We start from the raw sequence: 27553 nt of genomic DNA on the forward strand, positions 1-27553 counted from the left end.
CATGCTCTTTATGTTATTTAATGAAATATGACATACCCTAGATCAGAGCTTTCCAAACTGTGTGTCGGGACACGTTAGTGTGTCGCCTGCAGTGTGCAGGTGTGTCGCGCAAGCCCGGTCAACTCTGATGCGAATTTGGACTTTTTTTTTTCTAGAGATTCACTTTTTTTTTTTCAGTTTATGGGTTGCTTATTATTGGGTGATTTTTGCTGTCAATCGCGTTTTTTTGGGGGGCTTGGTGGGTGGAACGAGCCCAGCCATCCTTGCATTGGCTGCTGCTGCCGATGAGGCCTGGCCATGAGGAGTACTGACTGCAAGCAGCAGTGTCTGGTGATCATGGAAGGGAGTGAAGCACTTAACTGGCAACAATCAAAAAGACGAGGTACATGAGTGTGGGGGCCAGACATGTGCTTGAGGGGGAGAGATATGAGTGTGTGGGGGCCAGACATGTGCTGGGGGGAGGAGAGAGATGAGTGTGTGGGGGACAGACAATTTGTTTTATTGTTTCTCATAAATTATAACAATAACATGAATCTTGGAATATATATTTTTAATATAAATTTAAGGTTTTCATGAGATAGGTTGGTTTGTGAAACATTTTATTTATGTATATATTTAAGGAAACATACATAAATTGTCGAAATATGTTTCATTCGTTTAACCTTTAACCTCTGGTTTACTAGTAGACTGAATTACCGTGTCATGAAATTATGTTTGTCTAAAAAGTGTGTCACCAACATGAAAAGTTTGGAAAGCTCTGCCCTAGATAAACTAATTCTATTTAAACCTAATTTGCGCTTTTTCTTCACTGACCAGATGGAGAGAATAACACTTGAAAGCCTGTCACAGTTGTATTAAATTGGTCCAATAAAAAATTATCACCTACAGCTTATTTACTAACACTTAATTCCACATTATCTGAGTAGACTAACAAGGCAATAATTCTTTGCTCATGTTCTTAAAGAAATCAGTGGTGATTTTCCAATAAGACAGCAGGGAACAGCAGATTTACCATGAGATTGGCTCTTTCCCAGCAATTTTTTGATCCATTACAGCAAATGCTGAAAATCTTCTGAATAGGAAAGTCCCTAATTATAAAATACATAGAAAGATATGTACAAAGACCACAGTATACCCTAAATTGCATGTTAAATAGCACAAATATAAACAAAATCAGCTGAACTATCACATACATAAGTAAAAACCAAACACTTCACAGCTAACAAAATAAACCCAAAAGGTCATCCTAAAAAATAATAAGTAATAAAACCTAAAACCACCTTCTTTCTCTGCTCAAGCAAACAAATAATCTTACTCAGTAAACACTAGAGAAAAGAGCCTAGACTTCAACTTTTAGCTGAACTACAAGGATGCGTTCCTGGATGTATGCTTAGTTCAGGGAAGGGAAACAGTGCTCAAACATGATATTTTCAAAAGTACATGCACAGTTTCCCCACTCTTGGCTGCGAGCACAAAAAGCAAATAAAAAGTACATGGGTAGTTTGAATGCACATGCTTTATAGGATTTTTTAAAAGTAAAGTATCTGCATGATTTCAGCTTGAAAATTCAGGTGAAGTACATGCATATAGTTTAAAACTACATGAGCTGAATATTATGTAAATTATGGGAACAGACCAACCACAATCAATTTAAAAACAAAGTTCTTGCCTGAAGATGGGGAAATCAATCATGCAAGATGGGTGTTCCTTTTTTTGAGAGCTTTCCAGGAATTTCTCAGAAATCCTTCTGGGCAAGCACAGTAGTTCCTGCACTCCCACCGTATTCCTCAACTCAAGTCTGAAGTTCAGAAAACTAAAGAAGGATGCCGTTACCAGCAATTCCCCCATCTTCAGAGAAAGTGAAAGTTGCTTACCCTTAACTGGTATAATATGGGCAGCCAGGACCAACGCTTCTGCCCCAAGCCCACCCCCTTACAACCAATAATTCACAGACACTGTTTTTGGGAGTCAACAGGCCGCAGCTTTATTAAACACTCCGGAGCCCGAGCCAGGCAAATGTATACATCTTGAATGCCCCCTTTCTCCCATCCGCCACAAGTCAGCAAGATAGGCAACCCAGGCTATCCCAGCCTGAAACATGTAAACCCAGGCTGTCCCAGCCTGAAACATGTAAACCCAGGCTGTCCCAGCCTGCCAGGGATGCTCCCTAGGCTGTCCCAGCCTGTATGAAGCGCTGCCCCTTTTCACATCTCCACGACTCCCGCCACCATCGAGCAAGGAGTTGAATAAATCGACCCCCGCCGCCATTCAGCAAGGAGCCGTACCAGCCACAACTGCACCCAGTTGTTTGGCTATGGACCACTGACCTGCCCCCATTCAGGTCCGCCATCAATTACCACAACATAACCCCCCACCAATTGGCTCGGGCTACCCGCCACCCCCTACAACAGCTGCGACGACAACAAGGCCCCAAACAACAAACAGTAACAACAAGGGCGGGCGGGTGGGATGCAGAGTCAGATGCCCAGCCGTGAAGAGAGGCAGAACAGGAGGATTCACATAATCCTTCTATCACCTCCTCCCCCCTCCCCTTCACTAACCCATTGGGAGGCAATCAACTCCCTCCACGATGTGGTTCAAAAAACCACCCAATCCCAGTGCAGCAAATTGCTCGAGGGCTCGGGTCACAAAACAGCTCCCCCCCCCCCCCCCCCAGCACGGTGGCGACCAGGCTTGCATCAGCGAGCCTGGCGCCATATTATCCTGCCTGCCCGACCTCGCATTCTCTAAGGACAGAAGGATATAAGTCCTCACAGTTGTAGAACCCATAATTATAAGCTGCCCCTAGCAAAAGTGGGGGAGGTGCAGAGAGGAAAATCAGAAAAACATTGCTAAGGGGCAGAAATATTTTTGGTGGCAATTTTGAAAAAAAAAAAAAAAAAAATTCTTTTTGAAGGAGATAACCTGGAAAAAGGGGCTTTATGGGTGATGGAGTTGGATTCTAAACCTCAAACTCCATATGACAGACTAACCAAACCGACTGTCACACTGGGAGTTTTTATCTAAACAGTAATGGGATGTGAATGTGTGAAATGAGCTCCATGATGCAGCTTTGCAAATCTTATCCATAGAGGCTGATCTCATTTGGGCCACCAACACCACCATGACATACTCATGAAGAGTCAGACCTGCCTGGACATAACAGAGAGATGCAATCTGCTATCCAGTTGGAAAGGGTGCAAGTGACAAAGGCAATTCCAAATTGAAGCCCTTAGAAAGTCTTCCTGTTTTTTTGTGTTTTCTGACTGCAGTTAGAGAGAAGGCTAATGTTCATCTGCAAAGCAAACTATACAAGGCTTGCCTTCCTTGTGGGCAGGAGACCTGTAAATAAATGTTGGTAGGATGAATGACTGGTGGTAGTTCACCAATACTATCTTAGACAGAAACCTAGGATGTGCGCGCAGGACCACCCTATTATAAAAAAACTTTGTATAAAGTGGGTAAGTCATTATTTAAAAAATGTATATTCTGTTGATACACAAATCTCAGCGGATTATTTTTATGTTTTGGTTGTAAAGCAAATACAATGACAATATATAATCAAATATTAGTGCCTGGAGTTCACAGACTATGCATGCTGAAGTGAGTGCAACCAAAAATATGTCCTTCCAGGTCAAGTACTTCAGCTCCAAGGAGTCTAATGGCTCAAAAGGGAACTTTCAACAACTCTGTTAGTATCATGCTGAGGTCCAAAAACACAGTAGGAGGCTTGTTAGGAAGCTTCACCTGAAGCAAGCCACAAATGAATGACAATTAACAGCTGTACAGAGATAGATTGACATTATACATAGTGGAAATAAGCACCAATCACTTTGAGATGAAACCTATTGGAGATAGTTTTCTGACTGGACTCTGAAAGATATATAAGGTATTTAGCAGGGTTTCCAAAAGACAATCTGTATCTTTTTGGATTATACTGTAATGTTATCCTGGGCCAATAGTTTACATAAAACCGTAGCCTTCCCCTGACAGGAAGTTTCTCTGGCATGGGAATTGGGATCCTGATTATGTTTTACTGGATGCATTAAAAAGCCTGTCCCTGGTTGGGGGTTTTGGGCCCTCTGCTGTTTGGGATGAGACTGATGTCCCTGATGCTGATGAGGGAGTAGAGAATAATGTGTCCTCAAAGGACCGAAGGGCCTCCTCAGCATGCCACTCATTTCCTGAAAGTGGAGAGTGAGTTTGGAGTGGCAGTGGAGATGTTATGAAGCATAGCACAGTGGTCTTTAAGACACTGCTTCCTTGACCTTAGATCCAAATAAATTCTCTACAATGCATGGCACTTCTGCAAGTCTTTCCTGGTCATCTTATGTGAAGTCTGAAGCTCAGAGCCATGCATAAGTAATACCTAATGCAGAAACCCACAAAGTCATTTTGAAAACATTTTAAGTCGAACAGGCCATGTGTTTTCCAGAGTCCATTCCTCTTTCCACTAGTGATGCTAGGACTTCTTGAGTCTCTGAAAGGAAATGCTGACACACCTTTCATTTTTTTCATTTTGAGTCATGGAGAGTTGATACAATGCTATGTGGGACTTGAGCATAGCTTCTTAATAAACCTTTCTCCCAATAAGGCAAAGGTTATGGGAATCCTCCCCTGGGGCACTGAGGAATGGGTTCTAGATCTATTGACCTTTTTGAGAGCAACTATAACTAACTGATCAGGCAGTTGCTGCTTTTTTGAATCCGAGAGCCTTCTGGACATGATATATTGTACCAGTCTTATTCGCTGGCAATACAGAGAGGGCTCTCCCACATTTTCATCTTAGTTTCCTGCAGGAACTCATAGAAAGTCAGTCCCAATTTCCTTAGGAGGGTTCACAAAATGGAAGATGTCCAGCAATTTCACCCTGGACTCTTCCTCCTCTTGTAAATCAAAGAAAATTGTTTCTGCCATTCTTTTATAAGACTGGCAAAGGAAGAGGTCCTCTGGAAACTCTTTACCTATGGAGAGAATTGTCAACTTCTAATCAGAGCAGTCCTACCCCCACGAGTACTCAGACTGAATCAGAATCATGTATTGGCATTTCAGTCTAGGTCTACATCCAGCTAGAAGACCAGGCCTCCGTGAGGGTATCCCTCGCCTCCTAGCGTCTAGGTGGCGATGAACTTCTGCATCTTGAAGAAGCTTCCTCTCCAGATGCAGTGGAAATTAATTAATACTGATATAGCAGCTCTTGCTGCCTCTTCAGGAACACTCACCGGAGTCCTAACACCCGATGCTATTAAAGTCTCAAGCAGTGGTTGAAAAGCTGTCTGTAAGACAATTGACAACGATGATGCCTGGTGCTTGCAGGTCTGCGATCCAATGTTGCCTGGATCTTCTCCAACTACTTCTCCTCAAAAGCTGCTGATGCTAATACAGCATGGGTGACAAGAATAGTGGTCACATATGGAAGCTATTCAGATTTCAGAGTTTTATCTAAGGGTGAACCTTCCCTCTCTGCAAGAACATTTTGGGGAATGCAGGGTCATTATGCACAGACAGGGAGCAACTATTTCTTAGCCTTTCCTCAATGCCTGCCTTCAGTGCTCCTCAATTCTGATACAGATAAAGCAGGATCCTTCACTTTAATCAGGTGAGGGGGATTTAGACAATGGTCTGTCTCTCTAGCCTGTACATGCTCAAAATCCAGGGAGACAGATGCTTCTTCGATACTGACGCACCACCAGTGTTCAGTAAAGCTCCTGGGCCTGATAGGCTGACCTCCCAAAACATCTCCATAAGCTCCAGATGGGAACAGTGTCCTCTAGATCTTGCTGCATGTGAAGAACTCAATGCCTTGCCCATTCTCTAGGCTGAGCACACATCTATCTGGGATATATCCGCACCAAGGGCACTTTTTGAAGCTACTGGCTCTCGTTCTGCTTATTTGGCATCGGATGAAAAATTAACTAGGCAAAATCAGATTACTTGATCTTACAAAAATACTGACTTGATACCACTTCATCACCAATACCAATGTACCTAGCAGACAAAAAATAAAGAAAATTAACTTGATCGAGGTAAAATCTATCAAGTGAACCAAACAGGGGTGAAACAGCAAACCAGGAAGCCCCACAATTAAAAACACATGAAAAGAAATCTCTCAGTGATGACCTGAACCACAACCATTATGCTCAATGGAAAAACTAGAATGGAAAGGGTCTGGCATGACATCCATGATGTAGGATGGCGCACACATGCTCAATGGTACATATCAAAGCTTCTAGAAGCTTTATGGTAAATTTTACCATAAAGCTGGGCTCCTTCAGGTGATATCACCCACCTATGAGGATTACTGCATCCTGCTTGCCCTCAGAGAATGTCCATCATAGGTAAAGCAACTTTGCTCCCTCTAAGGACAAGGTGAATGACCACTCACACAGATGGGACTCATTAGTTGAGGGGTGCTCCAACAAAATAAAAGTAAAACAAGTACAATAACTTTGCCAACAGGACAACAACCAATTCCAGTGTGTCTGATTTTTTTTTGTATTTTTAAGGCAATCCTAAATAAAAACGAACCATGGGTGTGGGGAGGGCAGCAAGAGTTGGACTAACCCTTTAAGAGACATTACAGAATAGACTGCTCAAACCTGCTGCTATAAAATAATCAAATGTAAATATATGGACAACTCCACACTGCAGATCAATAGAGGCTGACCTTAGAAGGCCCACTGACAATGCCATGGCCATAGTATTATGGGACTCGACATGCTATTCCACAGTCCAATTGACTTGGTTGTTCATGAAGGATATATAGAGTCTGCTATCCAATTACAAAGAAGTTTGACATCGTAATTCCAGAGTTGCTGGGGCAAAGGGAAACAAAAAGATGGGTAGAAATTCTAAGGTCTTTAGTTTTACTTCAGATTGAATTATAAACATCACCATCAATGTGTGCAGGGCTCTCACTTTTTCTTTGCATGTGGCCTTGGGAAAAATTTTGGAAATACGACTGATTAAGATGGAAGTCCAACACAACTTCAAGCAGAAACTACATATACAAATCAATGCTCAATCCAAGCTAAGAGAATGAGATTTGCTTTTTGCTTTGAGCCCAGTCTTAGGCCTTGGAGCAGACACCTTCTATACTTCCAGACTTTTAGTGGTTGATATGGCTCTATAACCTTGAGGTTCGATAGTGCCATTGGCACTGGCATGGTGAACCAAGACTTTTTCTTTAATGCTTCAGGATGAGGAGATCTTGAGAATCTTGATGGTCCTCAGCAATATCTACAGTAAACACTGCAGTGGGACTTCTTGCCCAGATAATTGTAGCAGTTCTTATAATGGTTGGTTATGTACATATTCAGCTTACCATCCGGGCAGTTCTTGAATCCACTAGCCTTCTGTTCTTCCACAGTCAGAAACACAGACAATGCAAAATCAGGAGAAGAAATTTTGAAAGGCAGACACAGCCCAAGGTGAAAAGTATTTATAACCAGGAAGGTCACAACAAAAAATGGGGCCTGCTGACAAGCATGCCAAAAAACAATGAAAACATAAAAAAACCCCTTCATTAAAACACTAAACCAAAACAAACACACAAAAGCATACTTTTGCCTGAAAAGAAAGAAATCCCTATGAAAAGACGTGTTCACTGCTCTCAGCAGAAAATGAACTCAGACATGATGCACAGCTGTAAGGATACAGAACCAAAGTGCTTAGAGGGTCCCTTGGATTTTTCCTGGAAATATGTTCTGTATTGGAGCTTTCAGATGAATCATCCAGCATGACTTGGTGATTTACCTTTTTTTTTTTTTTTTTAGAGATGCATCACATTGCTGAGCATTCTTTGGAACACATAAAAATGTGACAGAAAATAACCTTACACACAGATACCACCACCAAGGCAGTACTTTTTCTGTTTCCTTCACTCTTTTGGTGACAAACCAGTTGCATTAAAAGATGCATTACTGGTTATATGGCACTTTTCTATGTACCAGAAAACAGACTGAATTTCCTATCACCACTTGGAGTATCTGCTCTCTCTCAACCAGGATTACTTACAATGGAAATGTAAAGGCTGCAACCTGTTCTGGTTTTCATGTTAATCAAAATTACACAATTCTTAGACTTAGGGGCGGATTTTCAAAGGCCCGCACGCGCCGGCGAGCCTATTTTGCATAGGCCGCCGGCGCGCGTAAGTCCCGGGACTTTTGTAAGGGGGCATGTCGGGGGCGTGGCCTACTGACAGCGTTTCGGGGGCGGGCCGTGGCGCCGGCCCAGGGGTGTGGTCGAGGCCTCCGGACCAGCCCCCGGGACCGGAGGACGGAGCGGGGCTGCCGGCCGGCGCGCACAAAGTTAAGGGGGGGTTAGATAGGGCCGGGGGGGTTGGTTAGGTAGGGGAAGGGAGGGGAAGGTGCGGGGAGGACGAAGGAAAGTTCCCTCCGAGGCCACTCCGAAATCGGAGCGGCCTTGGAGGGAACGGAGGCAGGCTGCGCGGCTCAGCGCGCGCAGGCTGCCGATTTTGTGCAGTCTTGCGCGCGCCGACCCCAGATTTTATAAGATACCCGCGGCTACGCACGTATCTTATAAAATCAGGCGTACTTTTGTTCGCGCCTGCTGCGCGAACAAAAGTACGCGCTCGAGCAACTTTTTAAAATCTGCCCCTAAATGTGTGAAGAGTATCTGCTGAACATTCATTATGGATATGCTGAAAACTAGACCAGTTTCTGAATCTTAACGATTAAAATGCATATCCTTGCTATAGACCTTTCCTTTCATGCTTGTAGAAGCATTATAGCTACAAACCAAAAAATCTGGCAGTATGCACATTTAAATTCTCAAAAATCTCCTGAGGAGCATGAGTGAAATAACTGGCCAATTTTCTTGTAAATTTAAAATATCACTAAATGCCTCAATTCAAGCATAATCAATGCTGAGCACACATGACAGCACTTCTTACTTTTAGGAAAAAATAAAGCAGAACAGGAAAAAAACCTGTTCTTCAATTCAACAGCATTAAAACAGGTGATTTTAAAAAGTAAAAATTATATTTAAAAACTTAAAACTTACCAGGGATGGATCAAGGTAGCTGTGAGTAGTTGACCAGGTCTGTGGGGTAATTAAACTGTACAGTGGAAACTGCTGTTGGGGACTGTATACTGGAGGTAAATAAAAGGATGTTGTATACCGTTGCTGTGTGTAAAGGTTCATGTCCAGAGGTCTATATCCATTCTTTGGCAAAAATGTATTTATAGCTATTGCCTTTGCTTTTATCCTTGCCTGTATTAAGAACAGTATACTTATGTTAGGAGCGTTAACTGTATAATACAGTAAATAAAAGATTTATGATCTTTTTGTACCTTAATAGGTTTTCCTTGAAATATTTTCACTTCTTCTCGAAGATATCTGTAAGCCTTTAATATTAAAGAGAAACATGTTAAACTGTCAACCATTCTTTTTTCAGAATAGTTAACTACAGTCAAGAAAAACTAACATTTATATGAATTTTTTGAAGACATTAGCCTTTTCTATACCTAAAGAACATTCATTAAAAAATGCATTTTTATTCCCTAATTTAGAGAACAGCACATATCAAGAACAGAGGATTCTTTCACAGGCTCCTGGGATTTCTCAGTTTATCCATGTGCTACAAAAGCCTCACCTATAAAACATTTATTTTCAGAGGCTAGCAAGAACTGGCTGTGAAATTATGAAGGAAAGTAACTTTTTAATAGAAGTATTTCTAGGTGCACAATGTTACATAATATTATCCACTCATGCAAAGTAATTCAACCATTCTACCACCTCAATGTGGTAGAATATTTATCAATTTATCTGCAAGCCACCACTGATGAAGTATTTCAGTGTATCATTTTCCATAATTGCCACACTGTAGTTGATACCCATACTGCAATGACTAGATGAAAACATCTAGCTCTTGAAACTTAGTCCATTATGCCCAATAAAAAGTTACCACCTACAACTTTGTTATCCATTATTTCTACATATCATTCTGGAGTTGAAAAAGCAATTACAAAACATAGGTCCAAAGATTTCAAATATCAAATTTTACAGAAGTAGCTCACCCACAGAGCTTACCATTAAAGCCACCATTTGTAGGTAATTAAAAATAGTATGAATGCATTGCTTTCTAGTGTCATAAAAACCTGTTTGGCAGAAAGTACTGCCAATAAAAGTATTCCTAGATACACAAAAGTTAATATGTTGAAAGGATGAAAAACTATTTTGAAAACAGATGCCAACCAAAATATTTAGGCGTTAGGGATACAAAATCCTTTCCTTGTAACTATTTTGCATGTTTTAGATGTTGGGTTTTGTTGGGTTTTTTGTTTTTTTTTAAATGATCTCTCTTGAAATTGTTTCCCTTTTCTTCTCTTTCAGCCTCTCTCCTCCATTGCTTTCTTTTCCTTCCTGTCTTTCCCTATTCACGTTTTCTAGCCTCTTTTGGTATCCCCCTCCCCCCCCCCCCCCCATCTCACAACTTCCCCTCCTCTGTAGCCTCTTCTCTTCTGTATAGGGGCAGCCCAGGCCATGGGGGCTCCTACTACACCCAAGCCAACTGCAGTCGTGCTGGTAGCTCCTCCTATGTCCAGGCCATTTTGGGATAAGGCTGACAACAGCCTGTGCTGTTGGCATTTTTTTCATGCTTTATGAGCTATATTTTAAAAGAGCAATTCAGCTCAACTTATTCAAAACTTTGGCAGTTTTAAAATTGTCCCTGTGAGTGTATAAAGGTTAAACAATGTTTAAAGCACCTCCAAACAAGCTACCTTTTCTTTTGACGCAATTCGTAACCCAGTAGGTTTAGACAGACATGATCTATAGCACAATTATTTCTACTCAACTGCAACTAGTATTAATTTTATCTATTCCAGAAGGATGAATGGATGAAACCACCATGCCAGGATTTGAACCTGTGAATCAAGGGCGTACACAAATCTTACTGATGTAGACGCCTTATATTTGTAGTTCTCAGCTATGATCCTTATGGGTCCCTGCCCCAAAACAGGTCTGATTTTCACAGTATGTCATGCATAAATATTATGTGTATTTGCATTAATTTGGTCTAGATACCAAAATACTTTACATATTTTGGTTATCCAAAAAAGCAGATTTGTTTGAGTCTACAAGAACTGCACTGAGAAGCATTGCTTTACAGAGAACAGATACCTTACCAGCATATCAAAATGCTTCTTCTCCCCCTCTCCCAGCACACTTTATAAATCAGTCTCCACTTCTAATAAATTATAAAACTGGAAACTTGCAATCACATAGTAATCCTAATTGTAGCCTACAGTTTCCCTCATGCAGAAACTCTGGATAAAAAGATAAGACCAAGTTAAATTAAGTAGTATGACTGTTGTATTAGTCCACTTGAATATGAATTCTGACCTGAAGAGAGCTTTAGCTCTCAAAAGCTAGTCAAGAAAACCAAGTTTGCTTACCGTAAACGGTGGTTCCCCGTGGATAGCAGGATGAATTAGCCATGATGTCTGGGGAGTCCCCATCAAGAAGTTGAGCCACCGCATGATCTCTGGAAGTGGTATGTAGTCTATTCTTGTAGGAGGTGTGCTCAACCTGGTACACTGTTGAGGACAGTCTCTTTAGTTGTTCCTGCCCGAAGGATAGCTCGGCCGACCACAGCGTCACCACCGCCTGCTGGTTGAGACAATAGTGTGAAATGAAAGTATGCAGTGACGACCACGTGGCAGCCTTACATATGTCCTGGATAGGTACCTCGCTTAGGTGGGCTATGGAGGCCCCCATCGCTCTGACTTGGTGAGCCTGGCAAGGTTTCTGCTCTTCTGTTGTTATAGAACATGATGCATTGGGAGATCCACGACAACAGGATTCTCTTGGAGACAGGGAGTCCGGGTGCATTCGGGTTAAAGGAAACAGAGTTCAGTGCCCCTGGACTCCGATTATGTGTGCTGCTTGTAGTAGGCTAAGGCACGCTTGCAGTCTAATGTGTGAAGCCATTTTTCTTCTTTGGATATGTGTGGCTTTGGGAAGAAGGTCGATAAGGTGATTGAGATGTACTCCTGATGGAATTCTGCGCGACTGTGGAATGCAGAATTTGCACAGAATTCCCCCTTCCCGCAAATTTTCTGTCACCTCGTACATTTCCTTCCTCCAAAACCGGAAGCGCACGGACAGCAGCCATCGCAAGAGTGGGGGGCATCTCAGCACAGCAGAAAATAGCAGAGGAGATCCTGGCATGCTGCGAATGGAGCACGTCCCGCAGCACACAGGACGCACTCCGTTCATGGCGAAGATGAAGGCCCGGCGCACCAGTTGCGGCAAAAAGAAAAGGCCCCCATGTGCCGCGATCGGCGCGCTGGACCTTCATCTTCGCCACGAAAAGAGAAGGCCCCCGTGTGCCGCGAACGGCACACCTGGACCTTCATCTTCGCTTCGAACGAAGCACGTCCCACAGCATGCCGGTGAGAGAATGTGTGTGTGAGAGAGGTGAGGGTGACAGAGCATGGTTGGTGAGAGGGGGGGTGGGGAAGATGAGAGAGCAGGAGGGTGTGAGAGAGCATGTTGGTGAGAGGGGTGTTTGGGAAGGTGAGAGAGAGCATGGGAGGTAGAGAGAGTGGGTGGGGGGATGCCGGTGAGAGAATGTGTGTGAGAGAGAGGAGAGGGGGTGTGGGGGAGGGTAAGAGACACCTTGGTTGGTAAGAGGGGGAGTGGGGGGTATGCTTGTAGGTTTCAGAGAGGGAGTCTATGTGAGGGGAGGGTGACAGAGCAGGAGGGTGAGAGAGAACAGGGGAGGTAAAAGAGGGGGGGCTGGAGGATGCTTGAGTGTGGGTTTCAGAGAGGGAGCCTATATGAGGAGATTGTGAAGGAGTGTGTATGTGTGAGAGAGACTGGGAGCTCGTGTGTATGAAAAAGGGATTGTGTGTATGTAAGGGTGCTAGCCTGTGTGAAGGGATTGTGTATGTGAGGGAGCCTGTATGAGGGTGTGTGTATGTGTATTAGAGAGAGGGAGCATGTGTGAAGGGATTGTGTATGTGAGGGAGCCTGTATGAGGGTGTGTATGTGTATTAGAGAGAGGGAGCATGTGTGTGAGAGAGGGACAGAGGCAGTACTGAGAACAAGGTCAAAGTCTGGGACTGGCAATAGAGTGGAAAGGGTTGAGCCTAGAGGTGAAGGGGAGAGATATTGGCAGGTGGAGGAGTTGGGGCCTGAGAGGGCAAACTGGCCAGGAGAGTAGGGAGAGCGAGTGGGACACTTACAGTGAATTTCTAGGGAAACTTTGCTCAAAATATTTAAAATTCTGCAACTTTAACAACTTTTTTCTGTAATAATTTAAAATGTAGTTACTTAAAGACTGTCATGTAAATTGTGTTATTTTGACAAATATAAAGTCTGCAGAATTTTCAGTTTTTGTGCACAGAATTTTAAATTTTGTTTGCGCAGAATTCCCCCAGGAGTAGAGATGGAATGCTGATACCACCTTTGGAAGAAAGGATGAGTTTGTTCTCAGTCACTTTGTCGTGGTAGAACTCCAGGTATGGTGAATAGTGGACCAGCACTTGTAGCTCACTGACCCTTCTTGCGGAGGTGAGAGCAACTAGAAAGAGGGTTTTCCAGGAGAGATACCTTATGCGACTGCTGTCCATGGGTTCAAAGGGTGGTAGCATCAACTGTTCTAGCCTAGGTTAAGATCCCACAGAACTGGTGACTTTTGGATCAATGTGCACAGCTGAAGAATGCCTTTCATAAATCTAGACAAGCAGGTGGCATGACACCAGTGAGCCATCGTGTGGGAGGTGATAAGCTGCGACAGAGCTGACATGTACTCTGACAGATGCCGTTGCCAATCCTGTCTGATACAGGGAGTGAAGGTATTCCAGCAGATGTTCCGGAGGGCAGGAAAAGGGGTCTACTCCATGCTCTCCGCACCACTTCCGAGTATCTGATCCACTTGGCTTGGTAGTTTTTCCTGGTGGAGTACTTCCTGGAAGACACTAATACATCCTGGTTTGGTAGCGGCAGATCTAGGTATGTTAATGTTGTCCTCTCAATCTCCCCGTTATCTGCCCCGTCTGTCCACTGAATAGATGGGCTGGATGGGCGTACCACGATCGCCTGGGTCACCGCAGAGCTACCAGAATGAGATCGGCTGTGTCCGCAATTTACTTCTGGACAGGTCTCAAAATGAGTGGAATGGGAGAGGAGGACGCATCGCAGTCTTTCCGTCCACGAGATGAAGGGCGCATCCAGTGTTAAGTGGTCTTTGCTGGGGTAGTCGGAATGGGCCACAAACACTGGTCTGTTTCCCCTGGCACCGCTGAATCTGACTGTTCCTGAGCTGTTCGAGGTGCCTCCAGTCTGCATGGGGTACATCTCTTGGAGAACCCTTCCTGTGCTCATTGGCCTTGTCCGTGGCCTGAGGGATTGGTCCAGGGTAATCCGTCGTCAATTGACTGGGCAAGGGAGCAGTTCTATTCCCCGTTTCCTGGAATAGGCCATCAATGCCACTAGGCAGTTGGTGAGGACCCCTCAAGACAGCACCTATCCAAGTAGGAGTACCTTGTAGTGGAAGTAGGTGTCCATTGGCCTGGAAGTAGGGGCACTGCCCAGAGGTACGGTGGGTGGAAAAGCTGGCCTGCATCTTCCTTAGGTGTCGCACAATCCTCCAGATGTTGGGTTGTGAGGGGGGGTAGGGTGGATCTGACGGAGGTCCTTTTGGCCCTCCCCTTGTGAAGGAATCTGTTGAGCATCTGCAGTCCCAGGATGATGTAAATTCCTCCCGACTTCATGGGAATGAGAAAAAACGGGAAATAAGATCCCTAACTCCTGCAAGGAGGTGGGACGCCGGCGGAAGCAGTTCTGGTAGAACTGTCTGATCTTTCCCTTGATGGTCATGAATACCCCCCCAGAGGTGGTAAAAATGGGGGGTCTTCCCTTCACTAGTGGTAGAGACAGATCTGGTGCTCCTAAAACCCTTGTTGGGTCTTGGAGCTGGTTGGGTCTTTGGGTCCCGGCGGCTGGCATGGATTGCGTTGTCGACCGCAGCCCTGCGTTTGCTGTGGCTGCGGTTCTCTGGATGACTGGGAGGGTTGTGAGCAACAGAAGGGATAAGGTCTTCCCGTGCGCAAGGTAGGGTTTTGCGCAAGGTGGAACAGAATCTTCTTCCTGATTATTGATCCCCCAGAGAAGTCAGGGACTGCACTACCACATTCTGCTCCTTTAGTTGGACCACTGTCTCCTGCAACTTATCCCCAAAAAGGTTGTCCGGGATGTAAGGGAGGTCGGCCAACTTTTCATGGATGTCCTCCCCAATGGTGCTCGCCCGTAGCCATGCCAGACGTCTAGCTGCAACAGCTCCTGCCGAAAGCTTGGCTGAGCTATCGAATCTCTCCATAAATGGTGCAGAGTAGATGGCATAGGCCTTCTTCCATTACATGGAGTTGGGCTGGTGGGTTGCCATCTGGGTCAGCACCCGTCACTACTGGCTTCAGGGATTGGAGGCACTGGGGTTCAGCACCTTTCTGGTCTCTATGTTAAGGACACTCCCCACTTTCGCCACAAACTTGGAATAGGAAAGGTCTTCTGGCAGGGAGACAGGTCAAGGTTGCTCCTCTGGGGGGGGGGGGGGGGGGGGTTTGGAGGAAGAGCCAGGGGATGCAGAGGATGATTCATACACAGACACCTCCTGTGGTGCCTCCTGAAGGGGGCTTAACACAGGTCGGTCGATGTCTTCACTCAGTAAAGGTGAATCCTTGCGGGGAGAGCCCTGCCCCTGGCATTGTTCCAAAGATAAAAAAAACTGTGAAAGCACTTGTGAAATTTGTGACATCGCCTGGGAGGCCAGGGTACCTTGCGATCTAAGGGAGGGTTCCCTTGGGGTGGGTCCCTCTAGGAGGCACCGACATTAGCAGAATGTCCAAATCTGGAGATCTGGGATGTACTGGCACCTGCTCCATGCGGGGGCCCTGCTTGTGTCGTTTTTCTAGGGGCTCTTGTAAATGTGATCTTTCTCGCTTGCGCCTTGATGTTGACAATAGGTCAGAGAAGACCCTGGATGACTGGGAAGATCCCATCAACCCATGGACTGACGACGGCTCTGTGTCTGAGAAAACAAGCTTCAGATCTGGAACAGGGGCTCCATGCAAGGCTGGCGGTTGGGCTATGGGTGACAAGCCTTTATCTGCTGGAGAACCATGTGGGACCCGATGGTCTGTGGGTCTCCTCTGCTTCGACGCACCATTCACTGTATCATACTGTCCCAAGGATGGGTCCTTGCGTCGATGAGTGGGTGAATCGACCGACACACTCTGATGCCTTGATGCTGCATCATGGTTCCTAAGTCTTGACACATGTGCGTCAGCGTGGCATCGTGTCTGTGTGCCGGGCGGATGCGTCGGTGCCTCAGGTGGATGCGTCAATGCGTTGCCTGCGACTTGCCTGGTCTTCGAGGCTGATGCTCCTCAGACGCTCCTTGCGTCGAGGCAGCATGGGCATGCTTCTGCAGGGTCCTTAAGTTGTCTGAAGGACCTGCTAAGGAGCCCCTCTTCATCCTGGCTCTCGGGGATTCCCATCTGGAGAGGACTGGGTGGATCCTCGAGCTGGTTTCACAGCGTGGAGTTCTGCTGCTGCTTCCTTCTACTTCTCTATCTTCGCTGCACGCTGTCTGCGTGCTCTCGGAGACATAAGGCTGAAGTCCCTTCAGTTGGATAGATCATGATCGGGCCCCTAGGCATACGTAAGAGCACATGGCCATCTGTTACCGACATTATCTTACCACACTGGCAAGATTTAAACCCAGGTGGTCTTAGCATGTCTGTTCTGCTATCTGCAGCAAACTCTGACAAGAAAAGATTAATTTGTAGCCAAAGAATGCAAACTAGTAAGGGAGTCAGGAGCTCCACATGCAGCCTGCAATGTGGAAGAACAAGATTGAGGCAGGCTGGGAGTCATATGGTACATAACACCCACAGGCATACAGGGCAAAGCTCTGTGTGCTTTGAGGAACTCCACCACCTAGAGGACCAGAGGATGTTCCCCAGACATCAAGGCTAATTCAGACTGCTTATCTGCAGAAAAATGTATTAATGTACCAATAAAAACATATCACTTGATGTTTTTTTATTTTGTTTTTTTCATTAGTTAATCTAAATTCCTCTACAAGTTCATTTATGAACTGACACAAATAAAGAGGAATGGAGCAATGTTTTAAAGTTTGGTCAAACACATTGTTAATACACTGTTTTAACATGGGGAAAAAATTACAATTTATGTAACTACCAGAAAATCAAATGTGCTTTGGATGACTTTATAAAGAACTGTACTATACTGAAGCAGACAAATATTTGATTGTGCCCTTGGGACCAATTTGACAATAGGGCAATTATCTGGCTTTCCAGGTCAACAAATTAAAATCAAATACACACATACATAGCATACATAAAACATAGTATACAGCTGACAGTTACCTGCTGTGCATCAGCTTCCGATTCAAATGTAATAAACCAATTGTCATTATAGGCAAACTCACAGTTGATAAATTTAGGCAAGTTATCACCCCTGAAAAGTGCCTCTACCTCCTACAAAAAAGGGAAATACATTGTCACTTCATCTTTCTAGGTACTAACTTAAAAAAAACTGCAAGGTGAAAAAACAGCTAAATTAGTTTCAATTACATGTTCTTGACACAGTGAATGTTATAGTCAAATGATACAACAAGACAATGAATTTGCTTCATAAAAGTTAGAACACCCTAAGCTGAATGGTCCTGTGATAATATTTTCTATTTAGGCTTATACAATTTTATATGAAGAAAAGGATAGAAACAGCACACACACAGGCTGAAACAAAAAATAATTACAAAAGGTCCTCAAAAATATAATCCATTCACTCAAAGGAAGGTGATTTAATTAATAACATTGCCAGTTGGGAAAAAAAAAGTTATTAAAGTAAAAAGTGTGGAATCATATGTCAGAAGCAGGGATCGTACTTGCAGTCCCACGTGTCAAGACAGGAATCGTAACTGCAGCTCCAGGTGTTTGCAGTGGAGCCACAGGATGTGTATCAGTGAGAATTCTCTAGTAAATATCAAGTGAAGTAAGGTTATATAGAGCTGCAGGCTCCCTATTGGACCAGCATTGGATGTGGCCCAAACAGAGAACTGTATATAAGCAATTCCAGCCTGCAATACCTTTGCTGGTCCAACAGCTCACTTGGAGTCTGTCCTGCAGAAGTGTTATCTCTTGTTTCCTGGCATTGTTCCTGTGTATCCTGTTTTCTACTACAGTTCTGATCCTTAATTACTCTCCTGGTATCTGGCTTTTCCTCCAGTCCAGGTCTTCAGCCCTTAACAATTCTTGTTCATACCTGAAAGTTCTGGTGGCCACCTGCACACACAGGCTCAACCCACACGGAATGGCAGCTGCCCTAGGCGAAGACAGCAGCTCCAGATCACCCAGTCTCAAGGTATGCCCTTGTTCAACATCACACCTGGCCTCTGTCCTTAGCAGAGTGGACTGAGACAGCTTGGACCAGCCCAAAACAATGATCAGGCTAAATGGAGCAACTTCAGGCTTGCGTGAAGAATCTTACTGGGGCAATGAAAGAGTTGCAGGCCCAGTTCCACGTTCTCCAGCTAAATACAGAATCCCTCCACAAGCCTAGTGCCAGGCAAGGCATGCTTGCCTCCAGAACCCTGAATCCTACTTCTGGAGAAGTTTGATAGCAATAGCGGTGAGTTATGGGGGTTCTTGCATCAATGTAACTTAGGGTTTCATTTGTACCTGCACTCCTATACACTGGAATCACTAAAGGTGAATTTTATAATCAGTCTGCTTACAAAGAAAGCCCTGTTATAGGTAACCCCTTTTTCTAGAGAAATGATCTGGTCTTCAACAGAGTAGATTCATTTGTGGACATCCTCTCCCAGGACTTCAGTGATCCAGATCACATTCTATTGGCAGACAGTAAGATCCTGGGGGATTTGTCTAGGCTGGCACACTGTAACAGAGTATAATATGGAGTTCAATCAGTTGGTGAATGATCTAGACTGGAATGAACCGGTCCTGTGTGGAGACTTCTGGTGGGATTTAAAAGCCCACATTAAGGATGAACTGGCCCGGTTAGAACCTCCAGCCAACCTAGAAGTCTTGCATTGTTTTATACACCAGAATTGAGAGTCGCTTGAGAAAGCAAAGTCAAGTGAGAAAGTCACAAACCATGAAAAGGCAGGTAAATCCTACATCAAAGCCAGGCAATCTCTTAGGAACCCAGCATAATGATGGCATGAACCAATGTCTCTGAAGAGAGAAAGGAGCGTAGTCAACAAAATAGCTTGTCCATCTACTGCGGCTTCTTAGGGTATTTTTGGAATTCCTGTCACAGCAGACTTCAGAATCAAGGTCATCCTGAGCAGGGAAACATGGACTCCTGGCCCCAATAGGGGGAACAGATTGGGTTGTCACTATCTATTCTGAGTATCAACACTGCCTGAGGACATATGTCTCATGTCACGATTCAAGTAAAATTGTCCTGGAAAAATAACAGAATTCCTGATCTAGTCATGATTGAGTCTGGATCATCTGTTTTTTTAGACCCCACATCAACACCAGGTCTCCATAAAACAGAAGAGATTAACCATCATGGTAGAAACCATTGATGGCTCGCCCTTACCATCAAGGCCTGTAACTACTGAAATGGGACCTCTGTTGTTGACGACAATACATAACCACCAGGAAACGTTTTTCTTTTAATCATCTCAGCGTACCACGTTTTCTCAGTCATCCTTTGTCTCCCATAGCTAGAATGATACGAACCACTTATGATATCCAGTACCCATTTTTCTGACGTGATCTCGACTCACCGCTGAAAGAAGAGGGATAGTCGGCCCCCATCTCCTCGTCCCGTGGATGGGTCTGCCAAAATTAATTGGGAATTTTGGGTCGAACCTGAGCCCGAACCCGTTCCTCTTTATGGCTCTCTGTTCCGAAAGGACTGAAACCTTCCCAAGGGCCGAGATGTCTGAAATAACGAGTTTCTGTAGGGCCGGAAGTGCTGGGAGCCCCTGGCCGGACCCCCTCATGGGAGAGAGGCACTGTGACCTCTTTTTCTTATCTTCCGGTAGCCAAGGCATTGAAGATTCATCCCACTTACTGGTTAGTTTTTCCAATTCGCTACCAAATAGGAGGGATCCCTTAAAGGTCATCTTTGTGAGGGGTTCACCTTAGAAGTCACATCCACTGACCAATTTCGCAACCATAGCTGTCTTCTGGCCGCCACCACTGAGGCTGCTCCTCTGGCCGAAGTGCATACTAGGTCCGAGCTAACATCAGCTATGAAGGCCGCGGTGGGCTCAATCATCTTTTTGGTATGCAACCCTGAGCTATCTGCCTCTCTTGAGAAAAGTAGACACAAACGAGCCACCAGGGCACAACACGAAGCGATCTGCAGTGACACTGCTTTCATGTCGAAGGCCTGCTTAAGGATGGATTCCAACTGCCTATCGTGAGCATCCTTCAAGGACGCTCATCCCTCTACTGGGATAGTTCTCTTCAAGACCAGGGCGTCCCACTTTCGGGAAATGCAGGAGTTCTTTGGCTGCCGGGTCCAGAGGGTATAAAGTCTCCAGGGCCCGACCTCCTTTAAAACTGGCTTCCAGGGCGTCAATCAACTCCTGGATGGCTTCCAGCACTGGGAAATAGCAAGAGGCTTTCCATAGAGAGACTAGGATGGGCTTCTTTCCTTGGTTCCTACATAGGGTCCATGCCAGGAACTCCCAGGGTCTGGGAGACCAGGGCCGTTAATTCATCTCTGTGGAAAAGTCGAAGCATGGTCCTGTATGGCTCCAGGCCTGGAGGGATTTCCCCCACCCTCCAATGAATCCACATCCCCTTCGTCATCCGTGGTGTCCGGGTCCCTGTCAGGGATACCCTTAGTGAGGCAAAGCATGCTGATAGGGCTGGGAGGGCGAGGTCTTCCCAGCTGGGGCTCTGGCCAGGCAGGGGCAGTAGCAGACTACACCTGAACAAAGGCTTGTAGGCCCTGAAAGAATTCCAACCAAGAGAAGGCCGCTTGGTCCATATTTAGCCCAGGAGAAACTGGGGTAGTTGCCGCTGAACTGCCCTCTCCTGGGGAGGACACCGCCCTGGAATTGCTCAGGTCTGGGGTGTTGCCAGATAAGGTTATGACTGATCCATCCTCCAACTGGGAGGGGCCGGACTTGGAAAAGTTCTGATTCCAGCCCTCCCTGGGCTTCCTCACACTGCTGACACAGGAAGGATTCCAGGTCAGACTGCACAGCCCTAATACGGCAGGCAGCACAAAGGGAATGTCATTTTAACTTCTTTGCTGCCGGGGCCATAATACTCTGTAGCCTGTGCGTTCAGCTGGATAGTGTCTCGAGTGCTCACAGGCCCACCTCGGCATTCGTAAATCTGAGTGGCCGGTTGTGCGTTTAGTTATGCGCTCGGTTATGCGTGCAGTTATGTGCTTAGTTATGCGTGTAGATATGCGCACAGGAGTGCCGGGGGGGGGGGGGGGGGGGCCCACACCACACCTACCAATGGACAATGGGGGAAGATTAAGAATGCAAAACTTGCAGCAGTAGGGGGCTTTTTGTATTCGGAGTTCAAAATCTCAGTTGCCGGCATACAGCTAATGCGTCTGGAAAAGATGAAGAAAATCCCACGCAGGTCCCGCAAATGACTTGTTATTCCAATTGTAACTAATATTCTGAAAGTTTTTCATTCTTAATCGTCCCCTTGAGGTTCTCCTGTACGAAGGCTGTACGCTGTTAATCTCAGCCACAAGGCTTATATTTACACCATGGATTCTGGAATCTAAAGGCCATAGTCCATTCAGCGGCTGTGGCTCAGTATGCATATACTTCACTATCTATGGCCAGCTTGATATGAACACCTGTTGGTCCCCCTGACGCAGCCTTTACGCAAAACACAGCCGTGTCGGGGCTTCTTTGGATAACGATCCTACATTGTAATATAAGTGCTCTCCCTTGTTTACTTTGAAATAACTCACTCTATGGTCATATATTGAACAGTACTGTACTTTTCCGCCACACATTCTCTTTCTTGGGTATTTAATTACGTGTGTGTTTACTCTGCCTTTGTAGTGTGCTTTTGCCCAACACACACTATGTGACAGCAAATGTAAATGCTGGTTCCATACATTTTTAGATACCACTGTGTTTGTCTCATGTTCAGACATGCACATGGGGTAACATGCACTGTCGCTGCAATGTGGCCCAGAATTTTTATGAAAAATCTGGCAGTAAACTCCTGCCGATTGCAGAGGATGTAACTAACATCATGAAGACTTTTTTTTCCTTTGGACTAAAAGGAAAGTCTTTCCTTTTTCCATACTCAAAGGCCCCTATGAACTCCAGACAATGAGTTAGGATAAAATTAGATTTCTCAAAATTTACCACAAACCCTAGAAACTGCAGTGTTTGGAAAATAAAATTTGTGGTGCTTAGATTCTGCATAACATATAATTAACCAATCATATAAACAGGGAACGACTAGTATATTGTACTTCCTGAGATGGGCAGCTACAACTGCTGAACACTTAGTCAAGACTAGGAGCTTCTACTCAACCAAATATAGACTTTGTACAGGGAATACTGATCCTCCAAGAGTGAACCTCAGGTACTTTCTATGCAATTTGAGAGTAGGTACATGTTTGTAAGCATCTTTGAGCTCTAACATTATCAATCTTCAATCTCTAGATGGGGAGGATGGTACCTGTGGAATTCATCTTGAATTTCTTTTTTTTTTTTTAGATACATGTTTAGATCTCTGAGGTCTAGAATGGGGCTAAGATCTCATGATTTCTTCAATATTAGGAAATACCTCTAACTGAGCCCCCATGCCCGACATAAGAATAGGTTCTCCTGCACAAGCTAAAAATATAGACTTTCTCTCTTGAGAATTTTTAGTTGGTCCTTGGAATGACTTGAAGGATTTTGAGGTGGAAAATATTGAAACTTAGACAGTAACCTTTACTTTCTATCTGAAATACCTATGTGTCTGTAATGATTAGAGATCACTGGGGAAGAAAAAAAACTGTAGTCTCCCCCCCGAAGACAAACTTAAATCCAATTGTAAAAGCTGTAGTCAAAAACTTGGGGAATACTGTGATTGTCCCTATGATCTGTCCCAAATCCAAGTTCTAGACCAGAGGTAGGTAGCTCCAGTCCTGGAGGGCTACAAACTGGTCCGGTTTTCCGGATATTCATAGTGAATATAAATAAGGTATTTTTTGCATGCACTACCTCCCCATTGTATGCCAATATATCTCGTGTATATCCTAAAAACCAGACCTGTTTGTGGCACTCCAGGACTTGATCTAGGCTGTTCTTGCTGCTGAGGAAGCAAACACTGCCTATAAGTAGAGACTATCTTTCCTGCAAAGGTAAACATATGGTTTTCTAAAAGTCTGTAGCTGGTACCTTTTGATTTGATTGATCTCCTGTAGTAGCTGAAGCAAGGATCTGCAAAGGAGAACAATGCTCCTTTATGACATCCACAGCTTCTTTTACCAACTTTCCAATCAAGCTGATCCCAGAACATAGGGAATCTGCTAGTTTTTCATTTATATCCTCTCTGAGACTCAATTCTCTTGGCTATGTAAATCTTCTGACCTCTATAGTTATTGCTGAAGACCTAGAAACTATCAAATGAGTCAAACAGGAAGCAGGAGATTTTAAATATGGTTGCTGAAGCTTTTGTTAAGGAATTATGGAAGACCAACTGAACATGTACAGAAAGCCTTTGTAGCATATAGGCTCTCAAAACTCTTCTTGTGAAGAGGAGCGATGGCATATTTGACAAACTATTTGTCAAAATCTGACCATAATTTTCGAACAAAGGAGGTACATTCAAAGAGAGGAATCAGAGGGGAATCTTTTTTTAATGGTGAATCAGACTCTGGAACGAAAGCAGTAGATGAAGTTTTGTGAAAAAATGTGTTTGTGCAAGATGATATATCTACACCAACAGTTTTTAGTGCCATAGGTTTCTGCCACGAAGGGGCAAGATAAAGATGGTACTGTCAGATTGCACCAGTTTTTCTGCACCCAGAGGTTATGGTGTTGTACCCTTGCTTTCTCAGTACAGTGCTTTTTAAATGACAGCTCTGAAGATGAGTGGTATATCTGCCTTCTTCAATGAAGGCTAATGTGGGAAACAGATAAACACAGGAGTTAATGGGGAACTGGATTCAAATAGCAACCAACGAAGGCCCTGACTTTTATGGTCTGGGAAACATAAGCATGGGGTAACCTACACAGCACAGTACAAATTACTATCAGCTTACTGGGCAGATTGTCCTTTTCTGCCATCGTTTCTACTACAGCGATGAGATGGATATCTCCTCTCTCTTCTCCTTTTGGACTCTGATTCTATGGATGATGGTCATTTTGAGATAGATTTCTCTCTGAGGATGATTGCGTCTCTGCCTTCAATTTCATATCCCTGACTAAATGAGCCCATGGGGACATTCTACCACATGGACCACTATTTGAAGCAACATACTCGAGTCTAAGACACTTTAAGCATATTTTGTGGAGGTCCTGGCTTGCCATTTTATGCCAACATTTACTGCACAATTTGAATGGTTTCTTACGGGCTCTTAAAAATTTGACATAATAGGGAATCTACCTGATAAAACAAATATACTACCTTTTCTTTATTTAATGAGACAGAGAATAAGAAAAATGAAGGTAGTGAAATGCTGAAAATGCAGTGAAAAATCAAAGATAGCAGAGACAACAAAGAGCCAAATAATTCCAACTGCTCAGAAAGTGGATGGAAAATGACTGGGGGAAGCATGTGGTGGCATTAGCACGGGAACTCCCATGCATGTTCAGAAAGACTTCTTAGTCCTTCAGAGCTCTAAGATAGCATGTTCAGACATGGCGCTGTTGGATGACATCACCCACTTTTGTGGTTGTAATTGTTCCTGCTTGTCAACAGAGAAACACAATTCTCATAAAGGCTTGTGTCAAGAGAAATTAATCACTTTACTTAATTCAGAAATGCCTTCTTTTAAAGACCTTGCATCCCATTATAGAAGGAACAGAGAGAACTGGGAGAACAGTTACTTTATGAAAAATGAGGTGTTAGCAGAAGGCATTTCACTGAGCTACTGGGGAATTTTATGCAGGGGATTTAGCCTCTGGGATACTCAACCACACTAGATACACCCTTTCCAGTCTTTCAATTTTTAAATGAGGAAATGTGTCTTATTTGTCAGACAAGAACTCCTCACACAACAGGCAGAAATACCTTGGTTTAAAAGTGTGATTCCTTTTACTAAACACAGACAATTTCTTCCTATCTAGGAAATTTTTCTCTAGTCTGCCAAAGCTCCACAAATAGGGGTAGATTTTATAAAACTACGCCCGGGCAAACAAAAGTACGCCAGATTTTATAAGATACGCGCGTAGCCGCGCGTATCTTACAAAATCCGAGCCCTGCGCATGCTGCCTGTTCCTTCCGAGGCCACTCCGAAATTGGAGCAGCCTCGGAGGGAACTTTCCTTCGGTGCCCCCCCCCCCAGCCCTTCCCCTACCTAACCCACCCCACCCCCACCAGCCCTATCTACAGCCCTCCCTACCTTTATCGCGAAAGTTACGCCTGCCCCAGGCAGGTGCAACTCGCGTGCGCTGGCCGGCCGCCGCCTCGCGATTCCCCGGCCCAGGAGCGATTTCGGAGGCCTCGGCCATGCCCCCGAAACGCCCCCGGGCCGGAACCATGCCCACGGCCACGCCCCCGAATGACACGCCCCCCAGGAAAGCCCCGGGACTTGCGTGCGCTGCTGAGTCTATGCAAAATAGGCTCGGCGCGCGCAGGGATTTTTGAAAGGGTTATGCGCGTAACCCTTTTAAAATCTACCCCATTTTGTGGTATGAAGTGCAGGAGATAAACTTTGAAGGTCTAACCTTTTAAGCAAGTACAAGCAATTTTAAGTTCTAGGTTCAACAATCTCGTCCAAAGCACAGAAGAAATATTTTTATAGGGAGGAAGGGTTTCTCTTCCTCTCAAAGAAAAAAAAAAAAGAGGGAGAAAATTGACTCTTGGTTATTAGATCTGATGTCCAAAAAATGGTTACCATGTGGTCTTATTGGATGGGTCAACAAGAAGCAAACGGCTCATTCAGGACTGCTTTAGGTCTCAATGGTCTTTGATAATATGATCACTCTGTGGTGGCAGTTGGTGGGAGAAAGGTAACAAAACTTTCATTAGATCCAATGGAGCTCTACAATGATGCTGCCACTGGAGATCTATTACTTTGGTTGACTCCACTGATAGATCAATTTCAGAGAATCATCAGGAGTAGATAGATATTATATGGGAAGTGATACTACTGCCTTTCTTTTTAGTGCCGGTTTATTAAATTCCATGAAACCATTAACAACCTTAATTGACTGTTGGAATATTAAAAATAGAAATGTCTTGTCAATACAATTGCTTCAAAGCATAGTACTTTGGTACTCTCAGAGACATGAACCACCACTGGCACAATGCCAGCATGTTGAACTATCACTTGAATTATGATTTCAGAGCTTCAAGCTCTTCAAAGCACATGCATATATTTTTTTAAAGACTGAAGAGCATTATTTTCACTTCATGGACTCTAAATGGCTGAGGATTCTTATGATAAGAGAACAAACTAACTGCACATCTTTCCCTTTACTACTCCTTGCCAAGACTTAATTCCACTTGGATTTTCATGCCAGGACCTGACTGCATAAGGCAATATTCTTGAGTGTGATTTCCATTGTCTCTCTGGACTTCACATTGGTAACAGACATTATAGCCACCAGCATACAACATCTTATGAATGCAGTATGATTATTATTTAGGTCCATGGGTATGCTGTGGGGATAGCCTAACACACACAATCAAAAGAAATTGTGAAAGGAAACAAAACTTCAAGGGAGAATAGAAGCAACCAAAAAAATAACATGCTTGACAGACATGTTTGAAATGCACCAGGAGTCTTGGAAGCCTGCAGAGTGGTTGAGGCAAAACCTGTGTATAAAGTGAAAAATTATAAAACCAAAAAAAGAATGCTTCATTAGTACCAACCCCCGCCCCCCCCCAAAAAAAAATCAATAAAATAAGGAAAAATTATTGTTACAGAGCTTACCTCAACGGGTGTAGATTCAGGTACTTCACGTAAAATCACAATGCAGCGATTCTGATTTGGCCTGACCTTTTCTCCTTTTTCATCAACCTGAACCAAAGGCAATGCTAAAATTGAGGAGAGAAAATGTTTCAAGAAGAGAGAAAAATTTAAAAAATCAAATTAATTGATTATTAAAGTGTACTATTAAACCATTCATTTAGTTATTAAGTTGTACTATGTCAATTAGGTTCATGGTGGCAAGGCTCAGCTCATACATGTTTTTAATCGCTCTGCAAAGTGTTATTCAATTACCTGTGATTTCAATTTTCTGCATTTACTTGTATACATGCAGCTGTGATTTTGTGCTCATATCAGATACATTTTTACTTAGGCAGAGTATTATTAAAATTTCTAGTCTATTATACTTCATTCATACAATAAAACAAAGCTTCTT

The 27553-nt window shown here is 44.1% G+C and overlaps 1 protein-coding gene across 5 annotated transcripts in view; it reads right to left on the reverse strand.

Moving 5' to 3' along the window:
- The window catches only part of LARP4B (La ribonucleoprotein domain family member 4B), a 521092-nt gene that overhangs the window by 212837 nt on the left and 280702 nt on the right, over positions 1–27553 (reverse strand). For 4 of the 5 annotated variants that reach the window (XM_029588536.1, XM_029588533.1, XM_029588535.1 and 1 more), the window contains 4 exons: positions 27121–27224; positions 17421–17531; positions 9315–9368; positions 9025–9234 (listed from right to left, as the gene is read on the reverse strand). In XM_029588536.1, coding sequence (XP_029444396.1) covers positions 9025–9234; positions 9315–9368; positions 17421–17531; positions 27121–27224 — 479 coding nt within the window. The remainder of the gene's footprint in view (positions 1–9024; positions 9235–9314; positions 9369–17420; positions 17532–27120; positions 27225–27553) is intronic. The other variant, XM_029588537.1, reaches the window with a different exon arrangement.

The sequence above is a fragment of the Rhinatrema bivittatum genome, chromosome 2 (assembly GCF_901001135.1).
Source record: "Rhinatrema bivittatum chromosome 2, aRhiBiv1.1, whole genome shotgun sequence".
NCBI classification, from domain to species: Eukaryota; Metazoa; Chordata; class Amphibia; order Gymnophiona; family Rhinatrematidae; genus Rhinatrema; species Rhinatrema bivittatum.